The sequence below is a fragment of the Chrysemys picta genome, chromosome 1 (genome assembly GCF_011386835.1).
Source record: "Chrysemys picta bellii isolate R12L10 chromosome 1, ASM1138683v2, whole genome shotgun sequence".
Lineage (NCBI taxonomy): Eukaryota > Metazoa > Chordata > Testudines > Emydidae > Chrysemys > Chrysemys picta.
In genome coordinates, this window is record NC_088791.1 from 19630692 (window position 1) to 19644801 (window position 14110).

At 38.3% G+C, this 14110-nt stretch overlaps 1 protein-coding gene across 3 annotated transcripts in view; it reads right to left on the minus strand.

Annotated features, from left to right (window-relative positions):
• The window catches only part of SEMA3A (semaphorin 3A), a 412334-nt gene that overhangs the window by 33046 nt on the left and 365178 nt on the right, over positions 1 to 14110 (minus strand). For all 3 annotated transcript variants that reach the window (XM_005304505.4, XM_042859420.2, XM_024108532.3), the window contains 5 exons: positions 10022 to 10164; positions 8686 to 8800; positions 8511 to 8580; positions 6944 to 7088; positions 717 to 936 (listed from right to left, as the gene is read on the minus strand). In XM_005304505.4, coding sequence (XP_005304562.2) covers positions 717 to 936; positions 6944 to 7088; positions 8511 to 8580; positions 8686 to 8800; positions 10022 to 10164 — 693 coding nt within the window. The remainder of the gene's footprint in view (positions 1 to 716; positions 937 to 6943; positions 7089 to 8510; positions 8581 to 8685; positions 8801 to 10021; positions 10165 to 14110) is intronic.

A 14110-nucleotide genomic window follows, 5' to 3' on the forward strand; every position in this document is an offset into this window, starting at 1 on the left:
GAGCCAGCCCTGATGTCAATGGAGAAACAGGGCTGAGTGGCTGGCCCTTGGTGCTTTCATGTAGAACTTTTAGCAGTAGTAAAAATTGCTTTATTTACAAGAAAATCCCCCCCTTTTGCCTGCTGGAAGAAAGATATAAAGCCCAAGCCATAAGATAGTACAAACACTTTACCAGCGGCATTGTGCTTTAGCATAACTTTTTGTCCTTCCTAGGACCTCTTATAGATATCAAAAAACCTGGTGTGTTGAGGGTAATGAAGCATTCTTCTGGCTGGTGGCCAGTTTAGATTAGCACAGTGCAAAATATGTTGAAAGAGGACACAAGAAATATCCCACAACTCAGATAAATACTGCTCGCTTTACTCATGTGACTAGTTCCTATGATGTGAACTAAAAACAAAATTATAATTACCAGTGGGAAGATGCCTCTAATTAAAAAAAAAAAAAACTCTCAATAACCAGGGTCTGTTCCTACTCCAACTGAAGTCAAAGGCAAAACATCCACTGATGTCAAGTCCTACTCAAACGACATGTAACCCTTAAGTAACAAAAAAGAAAAGAAAAAATGTGTTGAGCCTTGCCCTAAAGAATTCCACAGATGTTCTCTATAGTACACAAAAATAAGCTTGCTTGCTACCAGTAATGAAAACCACTAATCTACTCTACTTCTCCATACTCCATGTGAGAACATCAGATGTAGCATGAAAGCTTCTTACCTGTTCCAATGAACATGACATCATACTGCCCATCTTCTGCATCGACCCGGTCTACTACTATCTGTGTGAACTGGTAATCCACATCTGTTTTGATCATGATTGGACGATTATTGATAGGAAATACAGGGTTGTACATTGCTGGATGACTTCTTGCAAATGTGATGACTTCATCAGGAAGGTCCTTGGTAGAGTCAAAGCCTCCAAATGTTTTACTGGGACACTGAGAACAAGAAAGAGAATATTTTGCACCTTATAACTGAGCAATTAGATATATTAGTTTCTTTGAGCTCCATGTGAGTCTTCAGTCTATAATAAAGCACAACCCAGGATATAATTGTTCCATGATGGACAATAACTGTACAGAGAGTTAATACTGGCACCAAAAGTCTTTGGAGAAATATTTTTCTTCATTGAAATCAATATAGCTCATACTATAGAATATTACGGTTTGTATACATTATCTTTCTTATCACTGTGCTGTGCGAATAATTGATTGTCAGTAATTTACTGACTACTATTATCTTCTTAATTGGCTGTACAAGACCATAGAGATGCTGAATATGCTAAAAATTACCGTACAAAAGACACAGATTAAAGCATTCAGTTATCTATACAGTAGAAAACTAATTATCCGTAACAATCACCCCACTATCTAAGCATCTTCTTCTGGGACTCAAGTCAAAACTCATTCACTTCAAAGGACCTTGGATTAGGCTCCTAATGAGCTGCCAGTGTGACTCCCTGTTCTGTTTACCCCTGATTATCTAAACTGCTGATTATCTGGACATATCTGGCGTCATCCAAATGGTTCTGACGATGAGGCTCCTGTTGTGTTGAATTATTCGTATAAATTTTCTAGCGTGGGTGGTGAATAAAGTGCTTGTAGTGAGTTCAGGTTAGTTGCCTCAATGTACACTTGTAGTGAGCAGTACAATGACAGAGGGGAGCAATACTTTCCATATAGGACTAGGCTGTCGCTAGGCCTCACACAGCAGCACAGGGGAGTAAAGTTTCCATGTTTCACCTCATGTGGTCATGTTAGGACTAACCAGTCTTGGCTCTGGGTCCTATGCAATGCACAGGGGCTACACAGACACTGCTCCCTCCACCCATGAGTAAGTGGGTGAAGATGAGGGAAAGAGTGGGGAGGACAGCAGGCAAAGCCATGACTCATTCCCCCCACAAGCATTCCCCTCTGCTTTCCCCACCCACAATTCCTCCTGAGGGAAGTGCACTTATGCATCAGGTCTGTGGCTACACGCTAAAGACTAGCCCTTATCTAATGAATTCTCTCAAAAACTCAAAATACTTTATGAACATCAGAGATTTTGACCTAACAACATCTGTCTGTAAAGTGGGGAATTATTATTAGCCCCATTTTACAGATGAGGAGACTGAGGCACAAAGAACTTAAATGACTTGTCCTAGGTCTCACAGGAATTTTGAGAAGCCAACTTCAGGTGCCTGACCCTAACCTCTTAAACACAAGACATCCATCTCAGACATACAAAGCTATGAGGCAAATTTCACTATGCTTATGATTATGTTCACCGCATTTGATCTTGAAATATAAACGGCCCAGTGATATAAAGCCTGGGGTAATGCATCTTTTATTCACATTGATAGAATATCCACCACTTAAAGTGAAAACTTTGAAACCAAAAAGTAATTAAACAGAAATCCAGATCTTGCTGGCTTCTCAGTAGAAGAAATCAATTGTCTTTGCCATCACCTTGATCCAGATTATTAATAATTCATCAGAAATGACATAAAGAAATAAATCTGGCCAAAAAGAGCAGTTATTTGCAGCGGAGGGACACTTCAATGGAGTGGGAAGCATGGGGGGAGTGAGAGATAGGTTTTCACTTTTTGCCTGTTTTCAAGGAAACAAATTCCAACATTCTCTTTCATTATATATTAGAGAAAGAAAGAATTATTGATTAAACCCCAATTAGCCAAATAAACAATAATCATAAATATAGCAAGACAGTCACCTATTCTTATTATCTCTACATTCTAGCTTTAATTATTATTATTTCATATCCATATGTTCTTTTACTTCCAATTAGAAAAATACAATCTACTACTAATACTAAACCTTTTACAATCTTTAGCATTGCTGGAATCAATCTGAAATTTTGTGTTTCTATGGTGCAGTTCCAAAGTTTTCTTTATGCTTGGATTAATATTCCAACTAGAGTGTGATACTGATTACTTACATTAATCAACGCTTAATTAGATAATGTATGTAAAGTGCTTTGAATAGGAAAATCACTATACAAGTACTAAGTATTGTTAATTGCAGCTGGGCAAATACTGCAAAAATAAAATAAGATCCATGTATATTCATTTCAATTTTTATATTTCAGCTGTACTTCAATCCTGTTTGTATTTATTTTCTGCCAATATTTTAGCAAGGGAGCTTACTGGTAGCAAAATTCATCAAGACAACACATGTTAAGCATAATATTTACAGAAAGCCAATTTTAGATTTGGAATCATGAGCATTTGTTAGAGAAACCTAATTCCAAGGGCTAGGTTATGACTTGGACTCCATACTTGCACAGAGCAGTAAAAGGAAGTAAGAATCTCCCCTTTATACCTCTATGTCGGTTACCTGGACCTAGTGCTTGGGCACGCAAGAATAAATGGGGATCCATTCCTTCTCATTCCTTCCCCAGTGTAAGTGGGTAGGAAATGGATGGAGCCATGAATCCATATTCCCTGCTCACTGGCCAGTGTAGCTGAGCCAGCACAGCATGAAAGTATACCAATTTGTTGCTGCTCTATACCCACAGTAAATCTCTAACCCTCATGAGCAAGGGGGAAGAAATGGTGGAATTATGCTTTCCAGAGATATGTCTGCTTTACCCTGCATCCCCCAAGCTACTCCTGACGTGGTGCTGCTTCTGCCCCACCTCATGTTCAGAGCTCTGTCTAAAATCAAAACCTAACCCTAAGAGTTACAATACGGGATACAGAACACTGGATAGCATGCAACCTCTGTGTACAATCAATGCAGCCTGAATTTCAAATACCGAATTCTTACGATGAAGTCTCCCCTGATAGGTTACAGACCAGCAATTATTTACAGAAATTACTGAGTCACAAAAAATTCAAATAATTCACATTCAGAAAAGGAAGTGAAACTTGTTTAATTAATTATTGGCCCAAGCCTACTGATATTTTTTAAAATAGTTTTTTTAAGGGTATGGATTTAGAGAAATAAATTCTGATTTGAAATTACTCAAAAATATTGTAGCCAGTGGCAGGGTTGCCAAGCAGCAGGGGGGAAAAAAAAGGCAATTAGCGGCGATTCGGTGGCAGCTCAATCAATAGCGGACGGAGTGCCACCCCTTTGTATTGGTTGTCCCAAGCACCTGCTTCCTTAGCTGGTGCCTGGAGCCGGCCCTGGCCAGTGGAAAAGTCTTGTCACTTTTACATGTGTATTTATGTTGGATTTTTTTGCAGAGACTTCCAACTTCATAATGGCAGTACACGTGACAAAGACAGGGCGTGATACTCCTTAGAGATTAATGGCAAGACTCCTTCTGACTTGTGAGATCCTGATCCAACAATCCAGTCCAACAAAACATTTAAGCAAGCATCTGAGTAGTCCACAATTTTTATAGGGACAGTCCAGATATTCAGGGCTTTGTCTTATATAGGCATATATTACACCCCACCTCCAATTCTTCACCCATGCTGTCTGGTCACCCTAGTGCATGTATTTGTGATTTGCCGGTTGGGGGGCCATACTTCACTACACCTAGTCAAAGTTTCTTCATCAGTGAAGAAAATATGCTAGGTCTCATCCTGGAGCTACCTATCTAGAGAGCTCAATCTAGCAATGTACTGAACATCTCAATTCCCTTTGACCTCACTGGGAGTTGAAAATGTTCCGAGTCTTGCTGGATGCAGGCCAAAGGCAGAAAGAACACTGGGATTTTGTAGTTTGATTATTTAAGGGTAAGATATGAATCAATTAGAAGGAATATATATATATGTATATATTTCTTTACTTTTCAGTGTAAAGAATTAAAGGTATGCTCGGTAATGTTTTCAAATGGGTAAATTTCAAAACTGTGGATACAGAAAATGTTGACCACAAAATCTTTGATTTTGTTGGGGAATCTGTATTTAGTCATGCTTTAGTGAAACTCTAGCTCAAAGGCTGAAATTCACCCCTGAGCAGAAGGACAGCACAAGACCTATGTAACATTTAAGCCCTATTTTCCTATGGGTTTTCCTGTGGTTAGAGCACTGGCCTAGGCACTGGGAGATCTCAGTTCAAGTCACTGCTTTACTAAAGGCTTCCTTTGTAACCTTCGGCAAGTCGCTTAGCTTCTCTTTATTTTAGTTCCCCATCTGTAAAACAGGGATAATAGCACTTTTCTGTCTTACAGGGGTGTTGTGGGGATTGATACATTAAAGATTGCAAGGCACTCAGATACGATGTATTTGGGGCCATATAAGTACCTAAGATAGAGAGAGATTTTGACAGCTTCACTAGGATTGCAGGGGTGTTGTGCAGTCCCTCTACTCACCACTATTACAACAGGACTATTATGAAAAAGTGTCATTTTTCAGCACAATTTATTTTCATCATGAAAACATCCAATGGTTTCTGATTTTTAATATTGCTATATTCATTCCTGTTAAAAAGAAGCTAATCAACCCTAAGACCAAATATGAGTTCAAAAGAAATGTATTACATTCAGAATAACATATTAAAAAGCCTACAGGACTGAGATGGAGTTGTCATGAGTGGAGTTAGACAACAAATTCATTTGATCCTATATGAGGATGAGGATTTTCACCTAGGAACTACCAGGGTTACCTGGTGAAATACAAGACTAACCCTTTTCTCTCCCATCTTATCAAGCAGGCATATAGGGAAAATGACATTTTGCAACCTATCTCATACTGATAGAGCTGGGCATCATCTGTTGATTCAAACTTTCCAAAAGGGAGTAGAATAAAGCAATTCTTTTTTCTGGACTTTTGGTTTATGAATTTTTTTAATCTTTTGACTTTTCATTCCAATTCACATAGGAAACATTTTCAAAATCTTGAAAAAAATAATAACATGTGAAAACCGTTTTCCACTCAATTCTAAAGTAAAACTATCCACTCTGTTAAAATAATCTTTGATTCCATCCTACAATTTTTTTAATTGCTTTCATCACCATCTCAGGAACAATATTCCCCTAAACACTGCAGCACTTGAGACTTTTCTGTGAAGAAATCTGGTTATTCCTTAGCAAATCACATCCACTGAATGAGGAGAATTATACAATCCCTTTGCTGAGAAATCATTCTTTTCTTTAAGCAGTTTTTGTTAGGCCAGACATCTGTATCATTTAACCATTGTTTCACACATTTATCATGGAAGCCAGTTTTGAGAACAAGCTAGAAGGGATAGTTTAAAGGTTACTAACAATTAAAGGACAATCTATATGATCATAGAATCATAGAAATGCCCACATATGAATAATGCTCATGTGCTAGTCTTGTCGTTTTACTGCACTGTACTTACTTGGATCTTTATAGTTTATTTGAGGCATAGATATATCTGAATAGGCTAGATCCTCAGCCTAGTGTACACAGGAGTCTCAATGGAGCTAAGACAATTTATACCAGCTGAAGATCTACCCTGATATGTACAACCCAAACGTTTTCCTCTAACACTTTCTACTGGAGAAAAGGCAGATGTATAGGCAAAGCTCAGCATCATTTCTGGGATCTGACAATGACTGGGGTGGACGGGAAGTCATAAATAGTAGTTTCATGGACACCATAGTGACGGAGGCATTAGAAAGAGACAGGAAAGTAGAATAACAGTTAAAAAATGCCTTTTGGAATTGGAAATTATTCCAGTGGCTTCCCCGTCCACTGTGGAAATTGTTACCTTAAAGCTCTAAAGAGATGCGATTTATGAAAGGAAAGCTGCATTATTCCTTAACTACTTTACAAATACTCAGCAAAATCCTGCATCCCTGCTCCTGAAGTCGACATGGTTTTTGCCTGACTGAGGTTTACAGGATTAGTCTCATTGACAAGCCAGCTGCACATTGCAAATCGAGGCAGCGAATTCTGGATTTGCAGCAACAGCTAGTTTGCTCTTACATTAGCCTGCCTTTCCCACTCGTTCAGCTTCTTTTGTGTTTTAAGTTCAAGTACAATGTAATGAGTGAAATCAGTATCAGATTTCCCAGTGCACTTACAGTTCCTGGCCGCGGATATGGTACACGTCCTTGGTAAGGCACCCATTGATAGTTGGGACCATCTCTGTGAGCATATGGACCAAGGAACACCCTCCTTACATCTGTCATGCTGTACATACAAACTGCTGACCCCTTGAAGATGTTGCTAAAAATGGGGCAGAGGGAAGAAAAATAAGTCAGTTTCTTTAAACGATTTGTCAATTTAATCACAGGAGAATGGTGGGATTAAAGGCTCTTTAATTAATTACATGCATTGATTTTCCAAACTCTGAACGGCTGTCTCAGCAAACCCAAACGCAGTCCTTAGAAAGTTCAGTTTAACTGAAACAAATCTCTCAGATGTTTTCCTAAACTGAATGGCTGCTGGCTACTACTTAAAACATATTGTTTATATACATCCAGATCCGATTTCAATGGGACTTTTCTTAGAGTAGGTACTACTACTATATGAGTAATACTTAGGATGGTTGAATCTGGCTCTTAATAGATAATATGTGTTTTTCAGTTTTCCATCCCTGATTTTGAAATTGAACTGCTTCATAAAGAAGGCTTCATAAAGGCTTTATGAACTGCTTCATAAAGAAGGGGTGGAAATCTATTTGTAATAGCTGTTATTCTGCAAATGCAATTTGTTGGTATAAATAAAGAGGTCTCACGTGTTTTTCATAATGGTGACCTTCATGCAAAAGGGTTTGTAACCCATTACTCATCCTGTAGCCAACTAATCACTTTATATACCCTTGCTAATAGTCAGCATATTGGTTTTAGTTTTGCCCTTTCTCTCTCTCCCTCACTTCCCCCTTTTGACAACACACACTGAAACTGCACTGCTGTGCATTTCCTTGGGATTTCTACAAGGATAGTAGATGCCCCATGAGTCTCATTCTTGTGGATTATGTGATGCCTAGAAACTTACATTTAAAAACATATGCCTCCCTCCATGGTTATAGGTGGCTTTTCCCTCAGAGGCAAATTCAGTCCTTCATGAGACAAAAGCCTAGGGACAATCCCATCCTTGGTGTAAGCCCATTTGAGGGAAGTTCTATGGACTGTGTTATGCATGAGATCAGACTAGATGACGACAGTGATCTATTCTAGCCTTAGAATCTATGAGCCTATGAAGCCAATGGATTTACACCAAGGATGTACTGGACTCAGTTGAAGAGTGGTGGAAAAAATCTTCGCTGTTTTTTCTTAAAAAGCTTATTGATTATCCAGGAGTTTTCCAAAATTCTAAAATTTGCTGATTTTTTAAAAAATTCTTCCTGCATTACTTTACCAGCTCTATGTGGCAAGGGATTTGACATTTCACCCTCCATCCTTAAAGCCAATTTTTCAGCAGGAAGAGGCTGAGAAACTGACACATTCTTTCAAACTTGCGTCAGGGCAATGATGTACATTGCTCATAAGAAAAGAAATTTAATTCATTACTTCTAACTTACACTGCCTTTGTGCAGTTCAAAGGTTAAGAAAACGCTGTGTTTCTTAAGAACATTTTAACAAAGAGAACTCTTTAAAGCAACCAGCTACACAAGTTTCCATACAAGTAAAATGATATATTCTGTACCTGGAAGTTGTAAACACTCCATAGACTATTGGATTTTTGGGGTCTTTTGAGTTCATTAGAAACACATCCTCTGTAACAAAAACAACAAAAAAGAAAAAAAAGAAAACACATGGTCATTTCAGTAATGAAAATACTAGAAAATGATTCTGCATTCAAATCCATTGTGGCTACTTACGTAGTTCATCAAAATGAGTATCAATGCCATTGGGCCCTGGCACAGAACAAATCAGGCGTGCTTTAAGGAAAGTTGTCCATTTATTAACAAGGCTTCTGTGTCCACCAAAGTCATTCTAACAGGAGAAATACTGTATATTAATACATGACCATATTCCTGTTTGAAATGGGCATTGATATGAAAAAACTGACGGAACAGTGTGCTAAATATAACATCATAATTCACGGTTTTACATATTGTCCTTTTTATTGTTTAGGAAATTATAAAATCCCCCTCATTTTTCAAATATACCAATATTGAATCTATTTAAATTTGTCATGGTTATTACTATGAATTTAATACCATTTTCAGAAGAACTTATTCCTAGAAAACCTTAAATTAGAAAGAAAGAAAGAAAGAAAGAAAGAAAGAAAGAAAGAAAGAAAGAAAGAAAGAAAGAAAGAAAGAAAGAAAGAAAGAAAGAAAGAAAGAAAGAAAAAGTAATTGGGCAGATTGACAGAGTATTTTGCTTCTGTGCAAGCTTACATGTTGCCAAGACTCAATAAAGTTTAAACAGCTCATTATTCTTTACCGAATATCAACAAAGTAGCCCCACAAGTTGTACAAGATCAAAGTATAAAAGGTGTTAGGGTGGGAGAATCAGATGTTTAATAGCAGGGCTGACAGTAGGAGCAGATCAACATCTCCATAAGGGTGGGGCTATAATTTTCCAAGCTGCTATCTCGTTTTTCAGAGATAGTGACTTGGAGTCCTGCCTTAAGGAATAATGTGAAATTCTACTCTAAACATTATATTTACCAAAGCTATCAAAATTCATGGTGATCACTTAATTCATAGATATTTTCTCAAGGTCCCTCAGGAAAATATTTGAGACCCTTGACACTGTTCATTTATAAAACTTAGCCTAACCAATTATTTTCATTTTCATATGCCTTTGCCTTTAGAAGTTCTACCTGGAATAGGAACTTTAAATGTCAAAAATAACTCAAGAAAGAAAATGTCTACAGAACATCTGGTCCACCTGGAAGCAGGAAGTACCATGTTTCTTGCACAAGACTCTATTTCTCTCTGCCACATTTTGAAAACTCAGGAGGTTCTGATTATTTTTGGATGATGCATTGTAAATTTGGGGTGCTACTCCAAACAGAACAGAACTGACTATTGTACCTCTTTGATGTTTTCCCTTGACTATTGGTCATTCTGGAAGACCTCGGCATCACTACATTGCCAATGCTACCATAGACTAATGTACAGCCAAGAAAGAGTAGTTGCTAATATCACTTTTATAGCTTTAACTGAGGGCATTAATTCTTATAAAATTAAGTCACCATATTACCTTGCAGATCTGCCCTATTCTGGCATGGGTGGCTTTTCCAGAGTGCTCTCCATCAATTGCATTTTCACGGAAGAAGAAATAGATTTTGTCATCTTCTGGGTTATCACTCTCTGGTATTAGGTGGGCACTAACAAACCTAGGATCTGAGAAGAAAATGCCAATGTACATGTTACTACACAGCAAGTAAAATCTGTTGCCTCATTTACATGAAAGGATTCTTCCATTCTGACTTGCACACATGAACTAACCCTTTCATCAAATAAGCAAATTTTCAACTTTTCTTCCTGGTGCTCCCACCCAAAGGAAATCCCTATCACAACTTGTTTCTGCTCTTGGAACCTGATACTAGAACAACACACACACACACACACATTCCCAACACTGCACACCAGCACACATCTATAGTTTATTTATCCAATATATAGCAGCGTTTGCTATTCATACTCTGTAGTGATTCAGGAAAGCATATGAAGTAATATAATACATATGAAATTGCTCTTTTAACTGTAGTGTAACATTACAGCATAGCTTCCTAATTCCATGCATGGATTGTTGAGAGTTTCTTTCACATTCAGTCTTGCCTACTTCTCATTTCCTTGTTTATTTTGACTTTCTATACAGCAGAAATGAAAACTGCACAGGAAAGCTACAAAAGAGGAAGAAGATGGTTTGTCAAGTAGCTACGGTGTTTGGCTGAGAATTGGGAGAGCTGTGTTCAAATCCCTGAACTGCCATATACATCCTCTGTGACCTTAATCAAGTCACTTAACCTCTCTGTGTCTTAGTCCCCCATGTATAAAATGTAAGGGTGCTGTGAAGATAAATACACTAAAGATTGGGAGGCCCTAAGCTTTTGTAGTAATAGGAATGATAGACAGAACACTCAAGAACAGGTTAAAAATCATTCTATAAAATATTTTTTGGATGAAAAATGGCCATTTTGTTTGAAATTTTCCATTGCTTTTCAACTACTAAAAACAAAAACAAAACAATGTTTTGAAAACCATTTTTTAATGGAAAAACAAAATCCATTTAGGTGGGAAAGATTTTTTACCATTTTCTGATCAGCTCTATTGACATCATTATTCAGAGTACAAATTCCCCTTCCACACATATGTCTCTATCTAGACAGTGATATTGCAGATATATAAAGCCTCAAGAGAGATTGATAAAACAAACAGAAAACAGTGGGCAAAAAAATTAGGACATATACTCAGTTGGTGTAAATCAGCATAGCTGCATTGACTTCAATGAGGCTGTGCCAGTTTACACCAGAGGAAGATCTGGCCCAATATTGCATTTTTCATTCAAGTATTTCCGTTGGCCTCTTTGACTAGGGAAAAGGAGGTAAATCAAACAGAATTACCAAGCTACTGTTTTCCTTCGGCATTTTACATCCTGCTGGGATAATTTAGTGTGAACTATATTTAACTATTCAAAGAGTCCTGTCCCTATGTCAAATTATAAGCTGTTCTAGTATCATGTATTAAAGTGTCATCTTAACACATCATCACATACTTAGGGAGGTAATGAGCCAGATTGTGCTGTGCTGAGGATCTGGCTTATTAAAACCACTACTTTATTTACTAAGAATTCTCCTCAGTTTATATGCTAACTAACTGTAAACACTACGTGTGATGAGCATTGTATCATCAACTAATAGCACATCTCATATAAGCAGATGTTTGACTTTGCTTGTAGACATGCAAGGTTGAAGAGTTTTCCATCTGATCTTGTATGGAGATGTCCACCCTTGGTGCTAGATGAGAAAGCATGATGATGCAGCAAAGAAAAAAATAAACTGAAGAGTGTTGGTGCCAAAACACGTCCTGGTCCGACATCACTGTGAATTTCGAAGCTGTCAGATTGATCACCATCATATTGAACTATAGCCTTCATGCCATTATGGAAAGATTGAATCAGACTGAGGAGGATTGAGAGGCAACCAGTTCTCTCTAGCAATTGAAAAAGATCCTTTCTGTTAACCAGGTCAAAAGCTTTTGTAAGATCTAAGAAGGCCATGTATAGAGGTTATCCTTATTCTTGACACTTTTCTTGCAATTGCTTTTGTGCAAAAATCATGTTGATGGTAGATCAACTAGCACAGAAGCCACACTGGTTCTCTGGATATGCACATTCAGCAAGAAGTTGCAGTCTTTTAAAAATTACCCATGTAAATCCGTCATGTTTTGTGGTACCCCCCTTCTCTCCAGCAGGCAAGCAAGACATTGTGCAGATATTTAAGCACTACTTGTCCTTTTTTCAGTACTTCAGCTGGAATTCCATTTCTTTCTGCAGCCTTTCCTGGTGCTAGAAAGTGGTTTGTCTTTATAGATGATTCTATACCAAGCTCTTTGATGGCCTAGAGCCCCAAGGTCACAATTAGGACTCAGAAACAGTGGACTCACATGAATAGAGTTTGTGATAGTGTTCCAACCAGTGTTGTATTTGTTTGCTTCTGTCAATGATGATGTCTCCATTAAGATATTTGAGTGGGATAGATGAAGGACCTATTGCTTTCTTAATTGCATTAATCAGACCTCTTAGATCTCCATTCTCAAAGGACATTTGTATCTTTAGCACAGATCAAGCAGGTATAATTGGCCACTCTGAGGTTAGCATATGTCTCAGGAGAGGGGTGAATGTTGTGATGGAAATCTGAGGTGCATTTTGTTTCAATAACTGGAAATATTTCTTCAGGATATGCTGCAAACCAGTTGTTATAGTGTGTTCACTAAAAGCAAATGTTTCAGCTGTATGGATATTCTGAATGTCTTTTATGCTGCATCAGCATTCAGGGTAGGTGCAATCGCTTCCCTAAGATTGGTACTAAACACCTTCCTTGGTCTTTTGTGTTATTGATGTTAATGTGTGGGCAACAGTTCTGTTTGGTATGTTGGAATTTCCTTAATGAAAGCCTTATTTTGCAGCATCCACTGTGAAAATTGCAAGTATGGAGAGCAAGCTTTAGGTGTTTTCTACAGGTGACAATTAAATCTAGTTGGTGCTAGTTTCCAGATCAGGGGTGTCTTCAGGAGACCTTCTGGTAATGCATGTGTTGGTAATGCACAGTCACTGGTGGGTTAAGAGCTCCAGTAGTCTTTGACCATTGTTGTTAATTTTTCCCACTCCATGGTGACCAGTGATTAGCAGCCACATCTCGTGATGTGAGCTGACTTTAGCATTGAAGTCTCTCAGTAGATAGAGTTGCTTGCCTGGTAGTAGTTTGCTGATGACACAGTCGAGTTTCTGATAGAACAAGTCCTTCTCTACAGAGGTGAAGAAAAGTGTTGTCACATATGTACTAATGATGTTAGTAAATCCACCTATGGTAGATATTTTTACTAATATGATTCATTCTGATGTTGCAATGGGACATTCAACTAGAGATGTGAATGAATTTTTGACTGCAAAACCCACCCTGTCCTCACAACGATCTTGTTTGCTTTCTTCATGCCAAAAGAAGCAACACTGCATCTGGACTAAATTACAGATTTAGTCCAGTCTCAGAGAGAGAGAGGCTATGTCAATGTCAAGTTTCTCCAGCTCTCTGTTGAGGATGGCAGCCTTCCTACAGTCATTGACCTCCTCAAGGTTGTTTGACATACCAGTGTATGTTGTCCTCATATTCCAACAAGCAAGTTTGAAGAGGGAGACCATTAAACCCAAATCTTTGGTGTATATACATCTATGCAGAAAAAAAATAAGGAGGCAGAGGTTGAGCTTAGGATCACAGCCCCCCTCTTCGTGGTATTATTCAGGCCCAAAGGCTCAGAAGACCAAGATGTTTAGAAGCCAGCACAGTTGCAGGAGATGCTGGAAGGCAGAGCTGAATTGCAATGCCAACCACCTGATGCTTTCTCCACAATGGGTTTAGTTCAGGGTTGACTCCCCTGGTCTTTGCTCAACCAAGAGCTAGCGGAAGGGCAGCAATGCCAGCTGGAATTACTCCTTTGAGGATATTATTTTTCATTCCAATGGGTATCTGGCATACCCCTCCCACCACTCAGTGGCGTGATTCTCAGTTTAGTCGCTGAACGCCCAACTTGTGGCATGTTGTACAGGGTTATGTGATGCCAGTAGCAGCCA